Source organism: Typopeltis vanoorti, chromosome 20, assembly GCF_054136105.1.
Source record: "Typopeltis vanoorti isolate ZY-2024b chromosome 20, IOZ_Tvanoo_1.0, whole genome shotgun sequence".
Lineage (NCBI taxonomy): Eukaryota > Metazoa > Arthropoda > Arachnida > Uropygi > Thelyphonidae > Typopeltis > Typopeltis vanoorti.
In genome coordinates, this window is record NC_143568.1 from 82,470,240 (window position 1) to 82,498,155 (window position 27,916).

General features: G+C 35.0%; 1 protein-coding gene across 3 annotated transcripts in view; it reads left to right on the forward strand.

Annotated features, from left to right (window-relative positions):
* peng (Pumilio and CPL domain-containing protein penguin) overlaps positions 1 to 27,916 on the forward strand; it is a 204,022-nt gene that overhangs the window by 32,472 nt on the left and 143,634 nt on the right. For all 3 annotated transcript variants that reach the window (XM_090410312.1, XM_090410310.1, XM_090410311.1), the window contains exons 4-5: positions 16,422 to 16,497; positions 25,082 to 25,175. In XM_090410312.1, coding sequence (XP_090266438.1) covers positions 16,422 to 16,497; positions 25,082 to 25,175 — 170 coding nt within the window. The remainder of the gene's footprint in view (positions 1 to 16,421; positions 16,498 to 25,081; positions 25,176 to 27,916) is intronic.

Consider the following 27,916-nt stretch of genomic DNA (forward strand, 5'->3'; position numbering starts at 1 on the left):
TACTATTATTTTCAAGAAATAGCAACACACAGACATAATTAATTTCTAATTGAAGTTGGGAGTGCGAAAAAAAAACCATTTTTTTTATTAGTAATTGTTGCTAATATTTTGCATTTTAAGAATTACATTACAAGAGCAATTATATATATCTTTTCTCCACATTATTTTGTGGATGCCAGTTCACTTGAAGAGAAGATACAAGAAATAGGAAAAGCCTCATTGACTGTGTCTGTTGACACAGTTGTCCTCATCTTGAGTCAGGGTACAAAAATGTACAGAGGATTTGAAATTGCTTGTAACTATCACTTTGTGCTAAGTAGGATTAAAATGAACATCCCATCAAAAAGAACAGGATGTTAGAAAGGTGAGTAGCATTCACAGGTAGACTGTACTCAACTATACAAATATTATTTTAAAAAAAAGCTTGAAAACAAGAACTAAACCATGGAGTCTCAGTTGCAAACTCCAAAAAAACATTGATCATCAGCTAGAGAGGCATGTGGCAAAGTTGTCTGCAAGGATGAAAAAGTACTAGGAAAACCATGATGGACACAGGATGTTAAAGATGCAGTCATAGAAAACAGTAGCTAAACAAAAGTCATGGGAAGACTTTGGTAAAAATATAAAAGATAAATATCAGGAAGGTGACAAAATATTCTGAAGGTTATTGAAAAGCTTATTGAAAGAGTACTGTAAAAGGAATCAAAGATGATAAAGGTGACATGAAAACTGAAGATCTAGAGTAATTACTTTGAAAATTGTTAAATGAAGCAAACAATGACACGACAGTAGTAGAAAACTTTTAAGAGGAATTGCCAACCTGGTTGGCCTAGTGGTTATCATATCCACTCTTCAACCAGTAGGTCGTGGGTTCATATCCCACCATGGGAATGGATGTTTGTGATTGTCTTTAGCTGGAAGATAAATTTCATCGCCTCGTGTGAGACCACTGCCCCACTTATTAGAGTTATTTTAGAGGCCTGAAGCAGCTTGAAAAAGTTCCATCTTTGGTCACTAGAGCAGGGTTTTCAGAATATGTAAAAATAAATAAAAATACAAAAAAAATTATAACAGTTAATAAAATGGTGGTGGTGGGGGGGATTCTTAATCCAGTCACTGCTAATGTACAATAAGACTGTAACCTTTCATGAGTGAGAATTACATAAAATAGAGGTACATATCAGTGTTTGGGGTAGAAAAAGCCATTAAAAACTTAAAATGTGAAAAGGCAGCTGGAGTAGATATTAGACCAGAAATGTTCATTTATGAAGGTATAAAAGTTTTGCAGTGGCTAAAGTTTCATAATTCACAGGGCCTGGTCAGAAAGTTGAATTCCAGGTGACTGGAGCAAATCTCTCATAGTTCCTACTTATAAAAAAGGGAATAAAGCTGAATATGAGAATTACAGAGGAATTTCTCTACTAAGGATTCCAGGTAAGATATATACAAACATACTTGAAAAGAGGCTGAGAAAAACTGTGGAAAAGAAACGGGGAGAAGAACAAGTTGGGGTCATGCCAAATAGAGGTTGTCAAGATCAGATTTTCACTTTATGACAAATAGTTGAGAATTCTTGAGAATATGAAAAGGATCTGTTCTTAAGTTTTGTAAATCTGGAAAAGGCATATAACTAGGTTCCCAGAGAAAAGCTTTTCAAAACACTTCAATTACTTGAGGTAAATGGAATGTTATATAGAACAGTACTTAGTCTATATTAGTTGTAGTCAACAGTTAGAACTGAAGAAAATATAGAAGATGGCTTGATGTAAAATCAGAGATAAGACAAGGACTCAGGTTACCTCCAGTCTTTTTCATCATCTATGTGAAAGAAAGTGGCATTAAACCTGATATTAGAATTAGAAATATTTAACTTAGCTCTTTGCTTTATGCAGATGATGTACTCCTAAACAAATCCAGTGCAAGTCTCCAGGATTATCTAACTAAATTTTATAATAGCTGTAACAAATTTGACATGAAGATCAACAGTTAAAATACCAAAACTATGAAAAGATGGCAGGAACATAGAAAACTGGCTGCATTCTTGATGGGGAACCTATAGAACAAGTAAAATGTTTCAGCTGTTTATTTTTAGTGAAGATGGCCAATTAAATTTGGAAATAGACATCAGAATAAGCAAAGCTGCTATGTTGGGGAGCTATTTGAATAAATTTATATGAAATAAGAGAGAAATTAGCTAAGATCCTCTCAGCCAGCATTGTACAAGACTGTGTTCAAACCAGTTTTAAGTTATGGATCTGAGACCATGTGGAAAGGCTTATGTGTTCGTCATACATGTTGATCAGATTTTAACAATATAGATGCGAACACAGATTGATAAGAAAATAACTATTTATTGACTTAATTTCTAATATTTTCACTTGTATTCTATCCAGCATCTTCAGGGCACACAAACAAAGTTTGTTACAGTAGCAAGACAACCACAGTCCAGTATAACAGTGGGACTAATATAAGCAATTGTAGCATGCAACACAAAGACTAAAGTCCTAATTAGTTGCCATCTAAGTTGAGAAAAAAAAAAAAAAAAATGGGAGAGAAAGCAGGTATTAATAAATTTAGTTTAATCCTTTATCCAAGTGTGAGCAAACAAAGTTTGCGCCTGAAAGTATCTTCAGGACTGGGTTAAGGTGGTACACAACCAGGGCAACTCGTTGCAAGCTTTGGACCTGGTGTTGTACCCTGGTGTTGTACCACCTTAACCCAGTCCTGAAGATACTTTCAGGCGCAAACTTTGTTTGCTCACACTTGGATAAAGGATTAAACTAAATTTATTATACTCTAACCAAGTGGAAAATAAACTTTCAACATCTTTCTCTAAATCCAGAGTAATTTATTAAAAAAGGGTGGCACACCAATTGGCAATTCTTATAGGTGGAGATGACCTGCTAATGCTTCTGCCTGATATCTCGACTTGGGCCTGGCTCCCACTGAAGAGACCTCAATAAAGGTCGAAACCGGTCTGGGTAGTGGCCCTTCCCTTAATGCATAACAATAGACATATCCGCAAGGAGATGTGTTTTGCATTATAGGAGATACTAGGATAGGAGTGTTGGTAGCTTGCTCCACCTTTGCAACGAGTTGCCCCGGTTGTGTACCACCTTAACCCAGTCCTGAAGATACTTTCAGGCGCAAACTTTGTTTGCTCACACTTGGATAAAGGATTAAACTAAATTTATTATACTCTAACCAAGTGGAAAATAAACTTTCAACATCTTTCTCTAAATCCAGAGTAATTTATTAAAAAAGGGTGGCACACCAATTGGCAATTCTTATAGGTGGAGATGACCTGCTAATGCTTCTGCCTGATATCTCGACTTGGGCCTGGCTCCCACTGAAGAGACCTCAATAAAGGTCGAAACCGGTCTGGGTAGTGGCCCTTCCCTTAATGCATAACAATAGACATATCCGCAAGGAGATGTGTTTTGCATTATAGGAGATACTAGGATAGGAGTGTTGGTAGCTTGCTCCACCTTTGCAACGAGTTGCCCTGGTTGTGTACCACCTTAACCCAGTCCTGAAGATACTTTCAGGCGCAAACTTTGTTTGCTCACACTTGGATAAAGGATTAAACTAAATTTATTATACTCTAACCAAGTGGAAAATAAACTTTCAACAAAGCAGGTATTAATTTGGTTTTAGGATGACTGTCTCCCAAATCTTTGGTAGATTTATACAGCCATACGTGTTGAGGTTTGGAGTATGTTTCAAAGCTTCTGTGAAGCACTTTTGTTTTTTTCCAATCGATCCTGTGTGCAGGGGTATCCAAAACATGGTCTGCTAGACCCGACTTACCATAGTGAAATTGCCAGATATATTTTTTGTGTTCACTGAGGCAGATGTCCACAGTTCTTCCTGTCTCTCCATAGTATGCTCGATGACATGAACAGGGCACTTCATAGACTCCTGGATGTGATAAATGAATCTGTCCTTAGGTGAATGGATGAGAGTTGCCAATTTCACATAAGGTTTAAATACGGTGTATAGTTGGTGTTTGTTAAGCACCAACTATTCTAGATATCTTTTCAGATGTGCCTGTAATGTATGGGATGGTGACAGTTTTGTTGTAGTCTGAAAAGATATCTATAGTGCTTAACAAACACCAACTATGCACTGTTATTTAAACCTTATGTGAAATTGGCAGCTCTCATCCATTCACCTAAGGATTCTCTCCTTTATCACATCCAGGAGTCCATGAAGTGCCCTGTTCATGTCATCGAGCCTACTATGGACAGACAGGAAGAACTGTGGACATTTGCCTCAATGAACACAAAAAATATATCCGCCACTTTTGCTATGGCAAGTCGGGTCTAGCAGACCATGCTTTGGATACCCCCTGCACACAGGCATCGATTGAAAAGGAAAAAAAATGCTGCACAGAAGCTTTTACAAGTCAGAGAGGTTGTTCCTTGAATCAACAGAAGCCTTCAAACCAAACCTCAACAAGTATGGTTGTATAAATCTACCAAAGATTTGGGAGACAGTCATCCTAAGACCAAATTAATACCTGCTTTCTCTCTCGTTTTTTTTTTTTTTTTCCAACTTAGATGATGCCTAATTAGGACTTTAGTCTTTGTGTTACATGCTACAATTGCTCATGCTAGTCCCACTGTTATACCGGATTGTGGTTGTCTTGCTACTGTAAAAAACTTTGTTTGTGTGCTCTGAAGATGCTGGATAGAATGCCAGCGAAATATTAGCAATTAAGTCAATAAATAGTTATTTTCTTATCAATCTATACTGTTAAAATCCACTCAACACAAGGATCTGAGAGTTAGGTTAGAAATTAAGCACTTGATCAAAGACTAGACACCACAGATATGAGAGTTGTGACAAAATTAGGGGAGTGAACAGATGGCATCACTGGCAGAATGATATTAAAATGAAGATATTAGAAAGGATCATTACATTGTTAGCATTCAAGAATGAATGACCAGAGCTAATCTAACCTGATTTAACCACTTAAATAGAATGGGTAAAGAAATGTTAGCATAACAGATGTTTGATGCCAAGATGTGACAGGAAAGATCATGATCTAGGTATATTAATTGAGTAAAGTAGTACCTTTGAAACATGAAATGTACAACAATATTGGAGTGCTGACAAGTAATAGACTAATTTGGAGGAAAATTGTTGATAGGAGGTAATAATAATAATGTAAACTTAATCATATAGTACTATCATAGTGGCCCTGAAAACCCCTTCAGGATACATATCAGGAAATTGATGACGGAGGTGGGCAATCTTGTTATTCAGTGTTGCATTACATAGAAAGAGGTTTGTTGATAATATGAAATTATCTCACAGCAGATACTTTAGATTGAATCTAACAATCCATCATGACTGGCAATGATGATTAATAGAATAACAAAATTCAAAATGTAGAACTCACTACAATAGATTTCACACTTCTGGCAAGAAAAATGAAGTAGAAATAGCATCCAGCTAGTTTAGGCATGAACAGACATGGCATAATGTAGTCATAGATATGATGAGAAATGAACTAGAAATAGCATCCAACTAATTTGATATAATGTGTTTATATTTCATACTTTTACTAAGGAGAGAAAGTCATTCCAATTTAGATTGGATTGATCAAGTATGGCCTTGGACCATGCTTTAAAATAAATGTTTGTATTTAAAATGTCTTCTATGGATAGATGACGCTTCTTTATTGGGCTGAATGACAGGCTAAATTATTTTAAATATATCTACCAGCGAAGTTTGCTTTGTGTTAGAAGTAGTTAATTCCTTGAGAGAGGCTGTCTCATGGTCTCATTCAGCATGGAGCCCACATGGGACTTTGAATCATTTGGTCACATTATTATTATTGTACCATTATCTCGAAGGAGTCAGAAGACTCATTCATGGGAAACCTACGCTGACCATTATACACACAGTACCTATGATACTCTCCTTAAACTCATTTTCTGTCAAGGCACAACTAATTCTGGCAATCCATTCTACTCATTCACCATTCTCCAAGCAAAAAAAATCTAGTCTGCATGCCCTTACTAACCACAATCTTACATAACTTGCCAGAACTAGAAAACTAGGCTTTCTCCTAGTTCTCTCTTTATTTGTCTTGTATTAAAAAGTTTCCTTTGTGTCATCAGAAAGGAGGGTTTCCCCTCTTGTTTATGTACCATCAGTATGATACACATCATATAACCTTTTCAGCCCAAAGTGCATGACTTTTCATTTTGCAAAATTAAATTGATAAACATTATCCTTCACCCACAATGCCAATTTATTTAAATCGTGCTGCAGGATATAGATATCTACATCACCTTTATCAACTATTGACATAGTTACAACTGAATATCCCCCTTGAATTATTCTCTATATCATTAATATACAAATTAAAGGAATAGTATTGGTTGCTGAATGGGAAGAATATCGAAAGTGCATGGGAAGCATTTAAAAAATACTTAAATTATGCAATATCAGAATGTGTCCCAAGAGCGTGAAGAATAAATAGGATAGAAGTCAAATGGATGTGTAATCTTATTAAGCAAGAGATTCGTAATAGACAGATGATGTCCATTATGAAAATTATAAGCAGTAGGCCACAAGAGTAACAGCTGTTGTACAGAAAGCAAAGTCTGAGTATGAACAGTAGGGTCTGATTCTGCAAGCTAACGACAACCCACAAGAATTCTATTGATATGCTGCAAATAAAAGAAAGAATGAATATGAAAGTGTTATATTCATTTTCATATGAAAATGAATATAACACTTCTGAATTCAGACAGTGTGTGTGTGTGGGGGGGGAACAGATGCAGAAGAGGTTGTTCAACTAATGAGTGCCCATTTTGCTAAAAGCTATCAACCTGGTGTATGTAACATTGATTTCACTGCTACCTCTTCACTGAATGAAGAAACTCAGGTGTATGAAGAGGAGATATTAGGGTTGAGCCCTCCTAATGAGGGATTAAGTATGTATTTTATGACTGTAGATTTGTGTGTGTTTATGGTTTGCCTGTTCTCTAGGGGATGGAAAATCCAAGTTTCCAGGTAAAAAAACTCCTCTCCTTATGAGACCGGCTAACTTACCTTTAGTCAAAAGAGACCAGATAAGTTTCTTCTCTTTTTGGATATGAATCGAACCCAGGTCTTTCCAACCAAAGGGCTGAGCTATGGAGCCTCTATTAGAGCTTTTGCACAACTGAATAAGAATTCAGCAATAGGGACTGATGGGATATCAGCATGGGTGCTAAAAGAGTGTTCAGCTGAACTGGCTATTCCTTTGACAAAGCTATATAATTTGAGTCCCAGAGCAGGGAAGATTCCACAGGAATGGAAAGAATGTATGGTTATCCTATTGCACAAGGGTGATACAAAGATACTCAGGTGATGGTGACAAAATCTTCGCCATCACCTGAGTATCTCAGGTGATGGTGAAGATTTTGGAAAAATTGGTTGACTCGTATTCAGATATGGGTTGACAGTGAATCTCTACTTTGCAGTGAACAACATGGGTTGAAGGGAAGATCATCTTTTAGCAATTTGCTCAAATTCTGTAATAAGGCTACCATTGAACTAGACAACAGGAATGGATGCACCTTGATACTTTTGGATTTTGCTAAGGCTTTTGACACAATACAGCATGGAAGACGGTTGCATAAATTGGAGAATATGGGTTTGGGTTATAAAATATTAGCTTGGATAAGAGGATGGCTGACTGACAGATATCAAAAAGTGGTATAGGGAGGGGATGTGAATGCAAGGTAACTAGTGGTGTACCACAAGGATCAGTCCTTGGTCCACTGTTATTCAATCTGTACATTAATGATATTGGGAAGGATTTGACAGGTGACATACAGCTATTTGCTGATGATGATGATGCAAAGATAGGTTAGGGTAATCAGGAATGCTACTTGTAATATTTGCAGAATGAGTTGAATAGATTGAAATTTTGGGCATGGGAAAATGGATGTCAGTTCAATGTTAGTAAATGCAAAGTCATGCACTTTGGTGTGATTAGATATCCAATGGCATATTATATTGGTGGGATTATGCTGGAAGAAACTGATCAGGCTATGGAACTTGGAGTGTTAGTAGATAGCAAGTTGAAGTTCAGGGGCCATGTACCGAAGATTGCAAATACAATTCAAGAGATAATTGCAATGCTGAAACAAACTTTCACATGTAAAGATAAGGATGTCTTTTTGCCTCTTTACAAGGTTTTGATAAGACCTCACTTGGTCTGTTGTGCTCAGGGTTGGTCTCCTGGTTTCCATTGACCATAATGATCTGATTGTAGAGCCAGTATAGTGATAGAGAGAATCATGGTTTTTAGCACAGAGGACAATTATACAGTGTTGTGATTCAAATATTTCTTGATTGATTTGCATCTTTGCGAGTCTGAAAAAGTTTGGCAATTTCTGGCACTGGTGAAAATGATTTTATGTGGTTCCTTGATCTGGTTAATATTGAATTGAAAAAGTTAATAGAATTATCTTGCTGATACTCATACTTTTTTTTTTTTTTTTTATTCTACTAAAATTGTAAGTGAAGTTGATGAGGACAACACACTGTTTTTTCCCTCAGTGTACAGGACATCATCGCATATTGGCCATAGAATATAAATCCAGGAGAAGGGGGGGAAGCAATATATTTGACTTCAAATGAGTCAAAAATAACTTAGCAAGCTGACTGTTATAAAAGAAGTTATTTTTGAATTTAAAAAAATTAACAGAGATAACCAAATCTATCAAGGATAGAATGTCAGAGAGAATTAATCCAGTATATGAATTTAAAATTGAATTATTTTAGAGTAAGGTGTGGATAATGTTCAGTTTTTTGAAGATGTCAATATTAGGATATGGAGAGGTTTCATTAGAGGATGTTAAAATATCATGTGAAGATGATGTCAAATCTCATATATGTCCAAAGAGATAATCACTGTTTTCTTGCATAAATCTGAAGTTGAGCAATATGGATTTTAGTACAGTAGATACGATTTTAGATAAAGGTGGTATGGTAGTATTTTTGTATAAAATGAAACTGAAATTACAACTTTGTAACCTCTGGGTTACAAAGTATATTATACTTGACATGAAATTGCATTTTATCTTCCTAGGTCTGGCTTCCACTGATGAGACCTCAGTAATGGTTGAAATTGGCCTGGGTAATTTTCCATATTTTTGCATTGTCAGATACTGAGGCAGTTGATGTGAAGTTAATGGGCCTCTATGTACAAGTAGACTAGTCAGGCACATGATTAGATTAGTCACTTGCAAAGTTTATTTGTTTGCACTTGAGCAAAGTATTAAAACAAAAATATTTGTCAAGTATGATTATGCTTTATAACCCAACAATAAAACTTTGCCAAAAAGTTAGGGAAATTCTTATCCTAAGCATCTTTAATTCTTATTATTATTACAGATGTTTAAGATAAAAAGTCAAAAGCATAAGACTTTTACCTTCCGCTAATGTCAGGATGAAACCACACTTCATTCACATTTTTCTGTGGTGTGCTCATTATGGAACTGCTTGTACAGTTTGCTATAGTATAGTATACCTTCATTTGCTGAACTATATGTTAAGCATCCCTGCTGTTTTGGTGCCAAATTAATGTGTTGTTAGAAAAAACTGAGATTTTAAAAATAAGTGTGTTGTAAAAAATACAGGCATTAACTACTTGGAGAATATTCATTTTCACTCTATATGTCAACCTCACACATGAGAGATTACAAAACCTGCAAATTGATGTTGCGTGCGTGCGTGCGTGTGTGTGTGTGTGTGTGTGAGTGAGAGAGAGAGAGAGAGAGAGGCAAGTAGAAGAGAAAGAACCTAATGACCATGTTTCTTGAATATGAAGAGGGAACCTTTCAGTATTTTTCCTTAAATGCTGAAGATTGTAGTTGTTATGGGATGCTTCATGAAGAAGAGCAGGTATGGTGGGTTTTCAGCTATACTATAAAATGATGTGCAGTCGCTTCTTAGATTCATGTTTCAACAGACTTAATTGAAAATTGGAGTGTATGCATTTAGTATAGTATAGTATGGAGCTCAAAGGCTTCAATTTGGCATATTTAAGTTACAGAAATGGAGTATGTTTTGAATCTATTCATGTTTTATAGCCAAATATAGAAAGAAACTTAAGTTTGAAATTTTTTGAAATGATTTAACTGGTAATTAATTTACGGAATTCACAACGCATATGAAGTATATTAATTAAAGATACTTTAATGAATCACTTCTATATTTCGGCAATGTCACATTGCCATCTTCGGGAACATAAAGATATGGTATGTGCACTAAGGAACAAAGCAAATGAGGAAGAAAGTAATAAACTAATTCTGTTCCTAAAGTCCTAATGGTGCCCTCTTGCGGGCTAATTTGGTAGTCTTGGCCGTTGGGCTGAAGTTCTCATAATGAAAGTCTCCCAAATTTGGGGCAGTTTCATGCACCCAAATTTGTTGAGGTTAGGAACGTTTTTTAGAGCTGCTGAAGATTCTTTGAACAATCTTTCGTATTTAAACTTGCTGCGATGGATTATTTTTGTTTTCTTCCAACGAATTTTATGGTGGGTATCTAAGGCATGGTCTGCCAACCCAGTGCGGCTGTACTGGTGAAACCGGATGTAGTCTTGGTGTTCTGAAATCCTGATATTTGTTGTTCTGCCTGTTTGGCCAAAGTAGGACAATTTGCAGCTGCAAGGGACCTGGTATACACCAGGTAGGTCTAGGGGAAGTGGTTGGTCTTTGGTAGAGCGGATAAGGGATGCCAACTTTTTATATGGTCTGTAACAGGAAGTAAGGTCATATTTTTTGAGGATATTAGTTATTTTTTCAGAGGTGCCCTGGATGTAGGGGATAGTGATAGACTTGGTGTAGTCTTTATTGTGGAGGGGGGGAGGGGGGTTGTGGTTATTAGGTTTTAGTATTTTTTGGATTTTCTTGGGGGTTATAGCCATTGGCTAAGAAAGTGTTGAGGATGTGGTTTAGTTCAATAGTCAGGGCCTTGTCATCTGAGCAGATTAATTTTGCCCTGTTATATAGTGTTTTTATCACCCCATATTGTTGTGAGGGGGGGGGGAGGATTGCTGGTGAATGTATCTGCCAGTGTGGGTGGGTTTTCTGTAAACAGAGAAAACCAAAGATCCATCAAGCTGGCGGGTGATTGAAGTGTCTAGGAAGGGGAGGGTGTTGTTTTCCTCTTTTTCTAAGGTGAACTGGATTCTGGAATGTTGGTTGTTTAAGTGTGTTAGGAAGGAGTGGAGTGTGTCTGAGCCATGTGGCCAAATAGCAAACACATCATCCACATAACGAAGCCAAATAGTGGGTTTTTGTGGGGCGGAGTTTAAGGCTTTCTCTTCAAATGTCTCCATAAAGAAATTGGCCAAGGGTGGGGAAAGTGGTGAATCCATGGCTGTCCCCTCTATCTGTTTGTAGAATTTTCCTTGCCAAACGAAATAGCCTGAGTTCATTGTGAACTGAAATAGGGCTGAGATATCGGGAGGAAACTTGGCTTGGATGAGCTCAAGGGTTTCTTTGAGTGGGACATTAGTGAATAGGGAGGAGACGTCAAAACTGACCATTATGTCAGTGTGTTGGAGTGTGAGGTTTTCTATACTGGCTTTAAAGTGGGCTGAGTTTTTTATGTGTGATGGTGTGTTGCCAGTGTAGTGTGTGAGCGTTTTGGCTAAATGTTTGGCTAATTTATATGTGGGGGAATCAATGCCATCCACTATGGGACGCAATGGCACATTTTGTTTATGTATTTTTGGGAGTCCATATAATCGGGGGGGGGGGTCTAGAGTTATAAGGTTTAAGTTTGTTGGTGACTTCCACAGGCCAAGAAGTGACCTTCTTAAGGAGTCTGTGGATAGTTCTAATCTGAGAGTTGGTCGGATTATATTCAATGGGGAGGTAAGTAGTACGGTCTCGTATTAAAGAATTTAGCTTACCTTTGTAGTCTTTTTGATTGAGTACCACAGTGGCGCTTCCCTTATCAGCTTTGGTGATTACTATTTTGTTGTTGTTTTTTAATTCTTGTAGGGCTGTATATTCGTTTTTGGATAAGTTGGATTTTGGAGGTTTGGCTTTAGTGAGAACACCGACTACATCCAATCTCACGTTGTTGGCGATATGGTTAGGCAGGTTGCGGATTCCACGCTCTATTTGGATCATGATTTCTTCAGCAGGTATCCTTTTTGGAGCTAGGGCGAAATTGTGACCACGTGAAAGTGCGGTGGTTGCTTCAGGCTTTAAAACTGCCGACGAGAGGTTGACTACTGGGTTAAGTGGTGGCTGGGGTACAGAAGTAGAAGTCTTTGTCAGGTTTTCGTATCTCTTCACGTGCCGATTACGAACTTTTTCGAATTCCTTTCTTGCCGATGTGCATGAGATGTCATGAAGAATAGACCATAGATCAAGGCCGAGTGTGTTAGAAAGCTCTTCCTCTAACGCCCGTAAGGTTTTGTTTTCGTCGGCAAGGAGAACGCGCGTCGCGGTAATTTGTTCTCTTAACAGGGCGAAGCTAGTGCGGTTATAAATGCGTAGAGCTTTCTCGGAAGTGAAACGGTGCTTCAATTTCACACAATTGGGGATCACTTTGTTATCCCGGCAGCGTTTTAGAAACGTAAGACGATTTATTTGCCTTGATATCTTCAACCTCAACTCTGGAGTATATCAAATTCCTTGCCAGTGTGGATTATAGTATTTTGGCCAAACAGGTAGATCTGCAGCTGTATGTTGGGATGAACATTTAGACTACATTAAGTTCCATGAGCCAGAGTAATCAGTACTTGCTGAGCATGCTGCCACGGGTGTCTGGTGGTGGCAGCAATTTCTTTGGAAGAAAATTAAGGTTCTTCATAAAAGTAATAATCTCTTGGAACATTTATACAAGAGTGGTCTGAAAGGTTCTTGGCCTCACAATGAAAAAAACGAATTCATAATTTCAAAATTATTTTTATTTTTCAACATAATCTCCCTTAAGACTAATACATTTATTCCAGTGATGCTCTAGCACCATTATCCCATCCCTGTAGTGATTCTCAGTAAGATCTGCAAAATACCCCTCTAAAGCTGCAATCACCTCTTGATTCAAAGAAAAACGATGACCAGCGAGGAAGAGTTTTAGTTTTGGAAAGAGATGGAAATCAGAGGGAGCCAAATCTGAGGAATAGATTAGATCTTCCAACAATTCATAATGCAGATTCCTTAATTTTCCCATTGCCAAAACATCTTTGTGGGCAGGCACATTGTCCTGATGAAAGATAATTTTTTTCTCCTGCAAACCATTTCTTTTCTCACGAATTTTTTCATGTAGTCTGGTTAAAAGATAGGAATAATATTCCCCAATTATTGTTTTACCCTTTTCAAAATAATTAATGAACAAGATGCCTTGCCTTTAGCATCCCAAAACACCGATGCCATGACCTTTCCTGCTGATGGAACTGACTTTGTCTTCTTTGGCGCTGAACAACTGAATTCTGTCCACTGTTTTGACTGCTGTTTGGATTCTGGTGTGTAATGGTGAATCTAAGTCTTATCTATAGTAATAAATCAGCAAAGGAAATCAGTTTTATTCTTGTTAAAACTCTCCAAGCACTGTTCAGAGATTTTCATGCAAGTGTGTTTTTGATCTACTGTGAGCAAGCATGGCACCCATCTTGCACAAAGCGTTTTCATTTGCAATTCTTCATGCAAAATATATCCTATGCATTCTTTGGAAATGCCTATAATCTTAGCAATTTCATGCAATTTGACTTGCTGGTCATCCAATACTACCATATTGTGCACTTGATCAATGATTTCTGATGTTGTTACACTTTTTTGGACGTCCTTCACATGGATCAAGGCTGTTACAGCCATGTTTAAATTTGGCAGCCCATTTCTTAATTGTCAAAAATGAAGGAGAAGAGTACCCATAAACTTTTATGAATTTCTTTTGGCTTTAAACCTTCTTTTACAAAGAATTTTATAACTGCACGATACACAAGTTTATCCATTTCAAAGGATTTTATACAGACAGCTATATAAACACATTCTACTTAATAGAATGACTTGCAATTTCGCACAAATGCTTATGACAGATGTACTAACTTAGAAAAAAAAAAATCTTGCTGATAGTGTTGGCATCTATGAGTGAGGCCAAGAACTTTTCAGACCACCCTCATACAAAGAGAGTTGTGAGACCTTACTACATTGACAATATGAGTAGAAACAATGGACTTAAATTATCCCTTATTTTTACTCATTCATTCACTCTGTCTCGTCTCTTAAATTCCTTAGAATACAATCAAAGATAAAAAGTGCACATAATTATTATACTTGCATATGTCTTTCAGTAAGCAAGTATCCTTAAACATGTCTTTCTTTCTTTTTTTTTTTTTTTTTTTTCCTAAGTAGGCATGAAGAATAATCACTGAAATGATAGGAATTCATTAATTCTTAATGTAATAAAAGGAACTTTACTGCAGATAACTTTTGCTTCTCATACACAAAGGCTTGATGCATTATACTCTCCTTCGATTATTCTCTTCCCAGTTCATCCTTGGAGAGAGTAGTTAAAGATGACTATAAAACTTTTTCAAGATGATAGAACTTAACTTGGTAGTTTATCTCACCTTTTTTGGCTCTCTTTCCTTGCTTACTCTTTTCTGGATAGAAAAGTTCTATCCAGAAAAGGATAGAACTTCTGGATTGCTGGCTTGGTTGGCCGAGCTTATCCACTCTCTCCTGCCAAAAGCCTGCGGGTTCGAATCCCGCCATGGGCATGGATGTTCGTGATTGTCTGTGAAAATAATAGTGGTGATGGTTGGCGGTAGATGTTGTTGTTGTAGATCAGTGGTCTCCAGACTTTTTGCCATGAGGGCTATATTGGGTACTTCAGCACTGTTCAGCAGGCCGTAATAATAAAAAAACTCTAGAACTAGATGTATGAGTTTTATTGAAAGTAGATAAAAACTGATTACAGAGTATGTGAGATTAAATTATCGTATATTAATGACAATGAACACTATCAGCAAATTCTCATATTTTTATCACAAATTATAATAAAACCATTAATGTGAATGATGTAACTGTGTATGTATTTTTAAAATCTTATTAAACTCGGGTTCAAATTTTGAAGTGCTAATTACAAGTAGCGATTTCAAATGTTCATCAGATAAATTTGCCCTATATTTTGACTTGATATATTTCATTTGGGAAAAAGTTTGTTTGCAAAGATATGTTGTCCCAAAAATAGAGATAAATTTTCAAGCAAATTTCTTCAAATTTGGGAACTGCTCAGAGTTCGAAAATTTATAAAAATCGATCAAGTTTCCTTCCTTGTATTTATCTTTAATATGTTCATTTGCCTGAAGTTCAATAATTTCCATTTGAAGTTGACTGACTTGGCATCAGTAACAACACAGTCAAATGGATTTTGAAACGTTAGTTCATTTTAATCGTGTTTTTACCGACTTTTTAAGTGTTCTTATTTCATGTGACATAAATTTTTTTTATTGATAAAAAAGTTTATTCAGATGTAACTTTTTTATTTCATTTTGAATTCTTTAAAATTTTTTTTCTTCATTAGTCCATTTTAACTGACCTTTTACAGTCAGAAAGACCGTAACTTGGATTAGTTACTTTTTGCTATTCGGGAATATATTTTGAACACAATTTTAATTAATGTATTTGAAATCTATCAACACCCCTTTTTTTTTTTTTTTGCGGATTCTTATTGAAAAATTAGTCCAATTGGCCAGCCGGATCAAATCATATCGTGGGCTGCATCTGACCCGCAGGTTGTAGTTTGGAGACCCCTGGTGTAGATGATAAAGGTAGTTGTGGTTCGTTGTAGTTGGTGGAGATGAAGAATTAGTCAGTAGGTGCCCTCCCTTGATGAGTCTTTGGACTTCCTGGAGGTGTCATATAATAATAATAGTGTTCCTGTTACCCAATGACAGCTGTTCTAAAAACAACTATCATGCATTTTCTTTACCAGTATTCAAAGCAAAACTCAAGTGACTCAAGATTGTAATTATCAGTTATTATCACTTACAATAATAGTGTGGCAACATTACTGTAAACAAACATACAGTATTATACATACAGCATTTCTGTGTTATTCCCCAAGGATTACAACGTGCAGTAAGCAGGTTACTACTGACAATTACATTTAAGTCTCCTTTATTACACTACTGCTTTACCACATGGTAGCGCCAGTAATATTAAGTGTATACAATTACATTAATAAATACAGTACAAACACATTTTTAAAGATTACTTTATCATATACCAAAAACATAATCCTCATTACTGAATTTTTCGCTCACTATATATAAAACTAAAAAACAAACATAAGTAAAATAATTATGTGAGATTTTTATGCTGGCATGAATATGTTAATTTATAACAATGTTTAGTATTGTTAAAGATAATCATATTTTATTTTTCTAGAAAAAAGTGTCCTGCTACAGAGAAAGAGCAACTAGTGAATCAACTTCTTGAGTTAATCAAGGGAAATGCCAAAGAGGTATGGTTTAATTAACTCTCTTCTTTCCCCTCCCCTCTTTCAGATATTTTAATTGAATAGGAAATAGAATGAAAGTAAAATATCAAAATCTTACAAAATGGGAAAGTCACTCACAAAAGCTACAATCTCAGTAAGAGTTTTTTAAAATTTTGCAAAATACAATATAAGCTCATTTGTTGAGGACTTCATGAACTTCCATACCTTAATAAATAACAAGCAGTGGTTTTTATCAGCCAAGCTACTGAGACATGTCAAATCATTCTCAACGGAATAGATTTCGTATATTTTTGCATTTTGACCTGGAAATGATTGCTTTGAAATCTGGCTTTTGAAATGAAAATATTTTATACAGCTTACATACGTCATCATCATGTGTATCGAGGATTTAGGCCTAGCATGTCCTGTTCCAGCCTTAGAAGTCATCGTTTAAGAGGACGTCCTGGTTTTTCTTTTTCCTAATGGCTTGTACTTTAAGGCTTGTTTTGGTAATCTTTCTGTTTTCATTCTTTGAATGTGTTCCATCCATTTATGTTTATATTTTTTAATTTTTTCTATTACTAGTTCTTGGTTTAATTCTTTCATAATTTTTTCGTTTCTTTTGTGATCAAATAGGGTATACTTTGCAGTTTTTCTCATAAACTTCATTTCTGCTGTTATTAATCTTTGTTTTATTGTCCAGATTTCGCTTCCATACATTAAGACTGGTAGAGCTAATGTATTGTATACTTTTAGTCTGGTTTGTTTTTGAACTAGGTTTGGTTTAAATATAGAATTAATTACACATGTTATTTTTAAATATTTTGCAATTTTCACATTTATATCTTTTTCATTTTCATATGTGATCATACATCCTAGGTAGTTAAATGAATTCACCTGTTCTAAGATCTTGTTATCTATTACTATTTTAGTTCTTGCTGGATCTTGTCCTTTAAAGGCCATAGTTTTTGATTTTTCTGTTGATGTTATCATACCATAATCTTTGGCTATCTCATTCAGATCTAAAATAGCTTTCTGTAAGTTATCTTCAGAATTTGTAATTATTATTTGGTCGTCTGCAAAAAGTAGTGTGTTTAGGTTCACTGTAGGAGAAAGTTTAATTCCTTGATGTAAATTTTTATTCCATTTTATTATTATTTCATTTAAGTAAGTATTAAAAAGAGTTGCTGAGAGGGGACATCCCTGTCGGACCCCTTGGTTTATCTCTCTCGTATATGATAGTGCGTGATTTAATCTTATTTGTATTTGATTATTTTCATATATACTTGTGATAGCTTTTAGGATATTATTTGGTATTTGTCTTTCTTTTAATATGTTAAATAATATGTTTCTTTTAACTTTGTCAAATGCTTTTTTAAAGTCAATAAATGCAATATGTGTTTCTAAATTGTATCTCTTCTTTTCTCTATTATTAATTTTAGGCAAAAGGCTGGGTCTATACATGATCATCCTTTTCTAAATCCATTCTGTACTTCTAAAATAAAGTTTTAGGAATATTTCATTAGTTTGCTATTTAAGATTCTGCTATATATTTTGTAACAGGAATTTAGTATACTGATACCTCTATAGTTTTTAGGGTCATCTCTATTACCTTTTTTTTTAAAGATAGGAATCACAATTGCTTTTTTCCATTCTATTGGGGAGAAATACTAGTTGAATAAATTTTATTTAAAAATAATAAGAGTCTTTCTTTTGAATCTTGTTCCTGCATATTTATATAGTTCTGAACCTAGCTTATCTTCTCCAGGTGATTTTCCGTTTCTTGTTTCTTTCAGGCGGATTTCTAATTCTTCTTTAGTTATTTCCTTTTCATTTTCATTAATTGTTTGCCAGTTTTAAAATATTTGTCTGTCCACAATTCTGTGTAGTAATTTAGAAATTCTTCTAATTTCAATTCGGTGTTTAATTTTATGTATCTGCATTTAAGTGTTTCAAAATCTTATATACATTGGGTCTTATTTTATATAAATCATGTTCTAAATTAGAAATCAATTTGTTCCATGATTCTCTGTCTTTTTCTGACTTCTTTTTTAGCTATGGCTCTTATTCTTTTATATTCTATTTCATCTTCTAATCTTTTACTGCTTAACCATTTGTGATAGGCTTCTTTTTTCTTTTTGATTATTTCTTTGATTGTATCATCCCAGATCTTGTTTTTTTCCTTTTATTGAATTTTTTGGTCTTTTTAAACTTTCATTTGCTGCTGCATTTAGTATCGTTTTTATATTAAGCCATTGATAGGCTTCTTTTTGATTATTTCTTTGATTGTATCATCCCAGATCTTCAGTTATTTCCTTTTATTGAATTTTTTGGTCTTTCCTAAGCTTTCATTTGCTGCTGCATTTAGTATTGTTTTTTACATTAAGCCATTCTATTTCTATTTCTTCATTTTGTTTTATTTTATCTAGATATTGGTTAATTCTTTGTTCATATAGCCATTGTATATTTGTATCATTCAATAGTCTAGTTTTATAAACAAATGTTTCAAATTTTCTCTCTGTTCTTGTTACTTGTAGCCATTTAGGTGGTAATTTTATTTTAACAAGGAAGTGGTTATTGCTTATTTCATATCCTATGTGAACTCTAACATCTAGTGAAAATTTTGATGTCTTTTCATTTAAGATAAAATAATCTAATATTGATTTCCATCCTCTTGTTGCCCAAGTATATTTATGTATGTCTTTATGTTTATAAATGGAATTCATTATTTTTAGGTTATTATAAACTACAAAGTCAATCAATTTTTTACCATTCCTGTTTAGCGTATGTTCTCCATGTATTCCTATATTATTATTAATTTTCGTGTTTCCAATTCTTGCATTTAAGTCTCCTGGTAAAATTATGTAATCATTTTTATTTATTTTATTATATATGTTTTGTAGTTGATTATAAAAATCAATATTATCCTGTTCTCTTCCTTCTTTTGGGGCATATAAACCAATTATTGTTAAATAGTCTCTATCTATTTTTATTCTAGCTTCTATTATTCTTTCATTCCATAATTTATAATGTTTTAACTGTTTTGAAAGAGAGTTATGAATTCAATTCATGACTCCTGCTTGTGCTCTTTGGTCTTTGTCGACTCCACTATATATCACATTAAAATTTTCAGTTCTCATAGTTCCTTTTAATTTCTTTTTTGTTTCAGTGATTACTGCTATTTTAAAATTTCTTTCATTTAATAGTTGGTCTAATTCTATTTCTTTATATGCTATTCCTCTTACATTCCAGTTTGCTATGTGTATTATATTTTGTCATTTCCATTTTTGTTTTACCTTTTCCATTCCAGGGTCATTTTCCATAGACTTAATCTGATTATCTTTTTCTGTCAGCTTATAAGTAGAATTATTTTCTCCATGTCAGGGGACTAGCCTGACGATGGAATAGTTCAGTGGTAGGGCTGCTACCTTAAGGGTTCTGAACTAGCCTTCTTCCAAATTTAAACCCATAGGAGGAATAGGGTATATTGAAGGGGGAAAGAGTAGATTATAGTAAGGTTTATAGAGAGGGCATAGTTGTAATGGCCAGAAATGAAAAGACCCCTTGGCCCTCTAGTATTCTAATAGCATGAGGGTCATAAAATAAGAAGAGTTAGCTGATATAGGAAAGATTAAAGTGAGTGGATCTTCCTCAAAGTAGAAGAAGAGGAGGAATGATCCAGCTAGGGGTCAATGGGAGTGCCACTTCCCTTACAATCAAGATGATGGCCCTGTTGGTCCATGAGTCCTTATTCAGTATATTTGGACCATCTCACCACACATACACATATGGTGAGCTTCCTTATCTGCCACCCAGGGGACACACTCTCTAGGGTTTACAGCTCCCCCCCCGAGAGCTTGCATATGGCAAAGGATTAATTTATTATTTTGATGAATTAGTGGATTCTGCTGTTTGACACTTTCCAACCTCTAGTCATTACACTGTCCACTTATTTATCTTCACCTATTTGAGCAAGATATGTGAGAAATTTATCATGAATATAAAAATGCAATTTCACTCTCAGACATAGCATTCTTATTTATTTATCTTGGAGCGAATTTGCATTTTATATTCATGTAATGAGATATCAGTAGTACATCGTTGACTAATATAGATTCTAATGAAATTCTGTATATTGACTGTCCTGTTTATTAGAAATATTCACTTAGTGTTGGACTTCTGTGAACCTTCAGATTAGTCTTGACTTTATGACTTTGTGAACTCTAGAAATTTTTCTCAGATATCTTACTCTAAACCGACATAATCATTTTCTGTCATTCTATTGGATCCATTTCACAAGCATCTCATTCCAGTGTATCCCAAAACTACTAAATAGGATCACTATCTAGTGATAAAGACAAGCCATTAAGATAAAATCACTGTTATGTTCTATAACCATTTTTGGACAACACATACTCTATCATATTGTCTGCTGTTCAGTTGGAAGTGTTGATCACATGCACGGTAAAAAATGTTAATGGATGCACTTGTCAGCAGTGATGTTCCAGTAGGCTGCACCATTCAGTCCTTTCTGTGCCAGTATTACAAAACTAAGGAGAAAGTATTCCAGGTCATCATTCCACTATCTTGTTGTGATCACTTATAATGGAACCATGCTTTTATGTTTTCCACATGTATTGTATAGAAAGAATTGATCACTCCTTGAAACTTTTCTCAGTTCCCATGCAGTTCATCCCCTACCATAAGTGAAACTGCTTGTTTTTGTTGGAAAAGTGTGGTATCCTCAATGGTCATTTGCTGTTATATTCCATTTAAAACATAACTGCATCTTGCATTAGTTTCAGATTGAACTGTAGAGTCTGCTTTCTGTTAAAAACAGAATTCACATTATCCCACAAATGCTAGGTTGAATTGAGTGAATAAACAGACATGAAGTCATAATGTCACTCATATTCCTGGAACTATTCTTAAATGAACTTTGTTGTGACACAAACTGTCCTTCCTGATGAAAGTAACTATGACTAGATTTCTATGTTATTCCCACATAAGAGAGGATGCAAAAGCCAATAACACATTAGCAGTGTGTATATGTGAGCAAGCAGTCAAGAAAAAAAAAAGAGCCTCTTGATATTTTTATTTGAACTTCTTGAAATTTTGTTATTCGAGAACACAATGTGAAGAAAGATGTTTCAGAGAACAAATGTATATGGAATGAGAAAGGAGTGCAACGTGTTAGAACACTTGAAGTCATCCTGTGAAATGGATCACAACGTTTTCAGGTTATTGTGATTTTCAACTTTGTTTCTTAATTTATCAAAACCAGTGTATTAGAACACAGCCATTCCACAGAATAACTAGAGAAAACTTGGATTAGTTTTTATGGAACAATAAATAAAGATCTAGTCGAAGTCATAATACTAGTTTAATTGATGCTTGCAGAAAACCTCAGCTTTAAGATTTTGGGTATAATGATAATAGTAATGGCAAATACCTGTTGGATTTCTGCTCAGGACATGGACTGGTTATTACTAACACCATTTTCCAACATAAAAATGTGCCCAAATTCACATGGAGAGAAGATGCAAGGAATAAGAAAAGTCTCATTGACTGTGTTATTGTTGATAGTGATGTTTTCTCTCTGGCGCAGGACATCAGAGTGTACAGAGGATTTGAAATTGGAAGTGATCACTATTTAGTCTTGTTCTTCATGTTGGAGGCTTAATGGATTTTTTACAACACTCAAAAAGAATTAAAATAGAATTTAATACTTCCTATATTTCGTCCTAGTGACTAGGACGAAATATAGGAAGTATTAAATTCTATTTTAATTCTTTTTGAGTGTTGTAAAAAATCCATTAAGCCTCCAACATGATGTCCTCACAGCACTTATGCCTCTACACACTTATTTAGTCTTGAGCAGGATAAAATTGCATTTCATATTGAAAAGAATGACATGTAAGAAAGTTTTAAAGCGAATAAAACTTGAGCAGCTCTCAGATGTGAACTGTAGACTAAAATACACAAAGATTATTGAAGGAAAAATGAAAGAGTTTGAGAACAGGAACCAAACCTTGGAGATTCAGTGGCAAGCCTTGAAGAAAACCCTGATTGATTCAGCTAGAGAGGCATGTGGTGAAGTTGTCTGCAAGGATAGAAGAATTAGAACTCCATGGTGGACACAGGAAGTTAAAGAGGCAGTGAAGGAAAAGAAGAAAGCATATCAAAAGTTCCTGGCAAATAAGTCAGCTTGTGCTCTTAGAGAATACAGAGACAAATGTAAGAAAGCTAAACACTGTGTAAAACTAGCTAAACAAAAGTCATGGGAGGACTTTGACAAGAACATAGAAAATAAATATCAAGAAGGTGGCAAAATATTCTGGAGGTTGTTGAAGAAGCTTAGGAATGGAGGAAAGAGTGCTGTAAGATGATAAAGGTGACGTGAAAACAGGAGAAAAAGATATCCTTGAAGTATGGAGTGATTACTTTGAAAATTTGCTAAATGAAACAAGCAGTGATGACAGCACAGTGATAAAAAACACTGACCAGGCCTGCAGTCAGGAATACATATCCATACTTGAAGTAGAAAAAGCCATCAAAGGCTTGAAATGTGGAAAGGCAGCAGGAGTAGATGATATTCGACCAGAAATGCTGAAGTATGGTGGTATAAAAGTCTTACAGTGGCTGCACTGCATAGTTCAGAATGCCTGGACAGAGGGACGAATTCCTGATGATTGGAGTAGAGCTCTCATAGTACCCATATATAAAATGGGAAATAAAACTGGATGTGAGAATTATAGAGGTATATCCTTACTGAATGTTTCTGGTAAGATATATCCAAGTGTACTTGAGAAACGGTTGAGAAGAATTGGTGAAGAACAAGCTGGATTCAGGCCAAATAGAGGCTGTCAGGATCAGATCTTCACTTTACGACAAATAGTTCAGAAAGCATGGGAATATAACAAAGATCTGTATTTAAGTTTTGTCGATCTGGAAAAGGCATATGACAAGCTGCCAAGAGAGAAGCTATTCAATACGCTACAGTTATATGGTTTCAATGGGGCATTATATCAAGCAATACTTAGTCTTTATTTGAGTTATAAGTCAGCAGTTAGAATTGAAGGAAGTACAGGATGATGGTTTAATCTGGTGTAAGACAAGAATGTACATTATCCCCTCTGTTATTCATTATCTATATGGATCACATTATGAAGGAAAGTGGTATTAAACATGATATCAAAATTGGAGATGTTAATGTCAGTTCTTTGCTTTATGCGGATGATGTTATACTTCTAAATAAATCCGCTACAAGTCTGCAAGATTCTCTGACTAAATTGAATAACTGTTGTAATAGATATGGTATGAAGGTCAGCAATAAAAAGACAAAGACAATGAAAATAGGCAGAATCATTGAAAATGTCACCTGTGTTGTAAATGGAGAACCTGTGGAACAAGTTAAACATTTCAGCTGCTTAGGCACAATTTTTAGTGAAGATGGTAAATTAAATATGGAAATAGACAACAGAATCAACAAAGCTGGTACAGTAGGAAGTCAATTGAATAAATTCATATGGAGTAACAGAGAAATTAGTCGGAACACTAAATTAGCTGTATACAAGACAGTGTTCAAAGCAGTTTTAACTTATGGATCTGAGAGCTGGGTCAGAAGTAAAACACTTGACCAAAGACTAGAGACCGCAGATATGAGAGTCCTGAGAAAGATTAGAGGTGTGTACAGATGGCATCAATGGCAATATCATATTAAAAACGATTATATTAGGAAAGAACTTGACATTGTCTGCATCCTGGAGTGCATTAGCAGAGCTAATCTCAGGTGGTATGGTCATGTAAACAGAATGGGCGAGGAAAGATGTGTTCTCTTTCCTCGTGTTCAAAACAAGTGTTCTCTGCCAAGTTGGCAGGAAAACGACCCAGAGGAAGACCAAGATATAGGTGGATTGATACGGTACAAAGTGCTTTAGACGATAGAAATATAAGATCTGGTAATGTTGGAGACTTGACAAGTAACAGACTGATTTGGAGGAAAATTGTAGATAGGAAGTTAGTAATGATGTAAATTTTTCATGTAGTACTATCATATCCTGTACACCCCTTGAGGGCACATGGCAGGAATTTGATGATGATGATATTTAAGAGCTGCTTTGCATTTGTGTCTGCTTATGGACAAAATAATCATTAAGGTGAACATTATTCATCATCCGTGACTTGATGAGTAATGAAGTTAAATTCTTGATCTTAAAAACGGTAATAAATATGATTTATTTCTCATATACTAAATTTTGTAAAAAAATTACAAATTTTGTCATATTAAAATGTTCTGTAATTAATTAAGCTTGTATAGAAGAAAAGAGCCTAAAAGACTTATTTGGATATATGTGTATATGTGAAAGATAATCTATTTTTATATTATAGGCTAGTAACGAAACACTTGTTTACCAATGAAACTTCAAAAAAATTTTAAAATATGTACTACTGTATACTACTTTAGTTTTGCAATCAGTTTCTATTATAATAAACTTAGATTTATCTTTCTGGACTATTTTGGATCATTTTGTTATCCCGATCACTCAAAGTTTAACTATTTTGGTACATTATTATTTATTTATTTATTTATTTATTTTTGTTATAGCTTATCATTCGTCATGATACCGTTCGTGTAATTGAATGTTTGTTATCCGTTGGTAGCGAGGAACACAGAACTATGCTGTTTGAGGAATTAAAAGGTAAGCATTTTAACATCTGATTAAAAAAAAAAAAATTAATATTGTGTGTGTGAATTGTAACATATATAAATGTTGTATATTTTAACTGTGTTAAGAAAAGTGTTTTTTCTTTCTTTTTCCTAAATTATATTGTGTAGATTTGTATGATGGTGCTTTTGTGTGATAGACAGACTGGATATAATCATTGTACTGTGGTTTTGCGGTTTTTTTAGTGTTCACTTCGGTTATCTTGATTAACATGGAAGTGCTAGTTAACATTACCAAAATGGTGGCAGCTGCAGCAAAGAATGTACACCAGTAATACGGAAGGACTCAACTCACAGATTGAGTTTTTCCCTGGACTTTTTGCAGTGGATAAGGTGCAACAATTGTTTTATGTCAGCATCCAAAAATGTTAAAGATTTATAGGGAGTTAGATTGAACAATAAAAAGGAAAGTATTATAGCATGTGAGAAGTGATAAAAGGTTAGGAGATGTTCCAAAATTAGAATGGTGTTACCAGGAATAATCAGAAAATGGATGGAAGTAATAATAACAATCTTGATCGCATGGACCAGATAAGATGATCAAACAGTTCTTGTGGGATATTTCCCCACTCTTCTGTGAGAGCAATTTCGAGCTCTTGAAGTGATCGTGGTGCCACCAGTTGAGCAGAAATACGCCTACCTAAAGCATCCCAGGTATGTTCGAGTGGATTACAATCCAGTGAACAGGCAGGCCAGTCCATTCGTTCAATACCTTCTTCCTCACACCACTCTTGTACCAAATCTGTACGGTGTGGACGAGCATTATTATCCATAAAAATTAATGCTTGGTGAACTGCAGCAGCATATGGACAAACTATAGGTTCCAAAATTTCATCATGATACCTTTTGGACTTTTAAGGAACCGTTTCTTATAAAATAGAGATCAGTATTGCCACCTATACTTATTCCAGCCTATACCATCAAACTCCCACCTTGATGTTGGGGTCTTTCACCAACAAACTGTGGATTATTTCTTGTTCCACTTTCACTCCATATCAGGATATGTTGGTTATCTGGTTGCAGACTGAACCTAGACTCATCACTAAAAAGTACGAAGAGTCCAATCCTCATTTGTCCAATTGCGGTGTTCCTGTGCTCAAATTCTTCTGTGATTTGCAGTAAGGGGAATGCAAACCATTGGTCTTTGGGCATATAAACCTATTGCATGAAGATAATTTCGAACATTTCCTGTCTCCAGAAAGCGATTCCAAAGTCACAAAATTACGCTTTGAGATACACGAAATGCTTGAGTGACAACTTGCTGTGTTTGTCCAGCTTCTAATCGACCAATGACTCTCCAAGCCATGGATTCCAGGATATCATGTTGCTCTGCCATTTTTAACAAAATAATGGGTGGTAGGTGACACAAGTTTACAATTGAAGTGATAATTATGCACTGTAGAAGTGAGCGCAACAAGCCATGCTTTTATATCCCCCACATGCTAATACAGCTAAGGCACGTTTCGACAAGTCTTAACATGAATTTGTATGCAGTTGCATGTTCTACACTGTTGTATATTAAGAATATTTTAAAATAAATGTGTTATATTTGTAAATTATTTTTATAACTTTATAATTTACAAGAAAACCAAAATATCCCCTAATTGTTTTGAGCAGTATGTGTGTGTGTGTGTGTGTTTTCATGGTAGTTTATTCAGAAGGAATATATAGCACTTTTAATAATCACTTCAGAAAGGCTTTTGGCCAATTCTTTTATGCATGAAGGTTATTTGCAGTGTGAAGGCTGAATTATCATATACCACAGATGATAATGTTATAATAATAATGAAAAAAATCTCAATCCAAGTCATGTAAACAAACTTCCTCTTTCATTTGTATAACGTATCTTAAAGTCCGCACAGTTCTCCGAGTGGCTATGCATTTTGCAACCATATACCTTGGAAAGGAGTGTTCTGGGTTCAGTTGCCGTCACTGACATGAGGAGTTTAGGATCTTTCTTAGACATAGCCAAGTTAGCTGGCCTTAGGCGTGGACAGCAAGGGTTTTTCTCCCCAGTTTATCTGGGGTTTTTCATCCCGCAAGCAGGCAAACTGGCCTTGAGAATTCAGACATAGGATACACCAGGAGGCGTAGTGCTAAGCATCTTATCCTTGTGTATGTGGTTGCTGTTAAATGAATAGAAAACCCTCGACACCACAAGGTAAAAGAGGGGAAAAGGAAGAAGAAGAAGAACCTATTACAATGAATTAGCAAGTATCTAGTTCAGTTAAGGTATAATATCCTGACTCAGGCATTTGATCATATGGACTACTGGTAATTGACTTATAATAAATTAAATGAAATTTGTGTAAATTAATTAATTAATTTACAGAAAATATTAATTAATTTACAGAAAATATTAATTAATTTACATAGAAAATTAATTGCACAGGAGTAGTTCATTTTACTGAATAATTTGCTATAGTGAATTTTCCTTAGAATAGTATGGTACCCTAAAACTTTAGCCAGAGGTTTTTATAGTTTCTTAAAATGAGTTAATTATAAGTGCCTGATATAGTGAGAGCTGATTTTAAATTTCTTGTTTTTTGTTTTTTTCCAGAAACAGTAATGTTCATTTGGCATGTAGGTGTCATACATTCATAGATATTTGCGTGATTCAAAATTATTATTATGGATACATAAAGCTTAAGGGTCAAAGCTGTATAACTGAGAGGAGACCTCCACATAGCCTTTAAAGGAATGCGGAGAACCGAC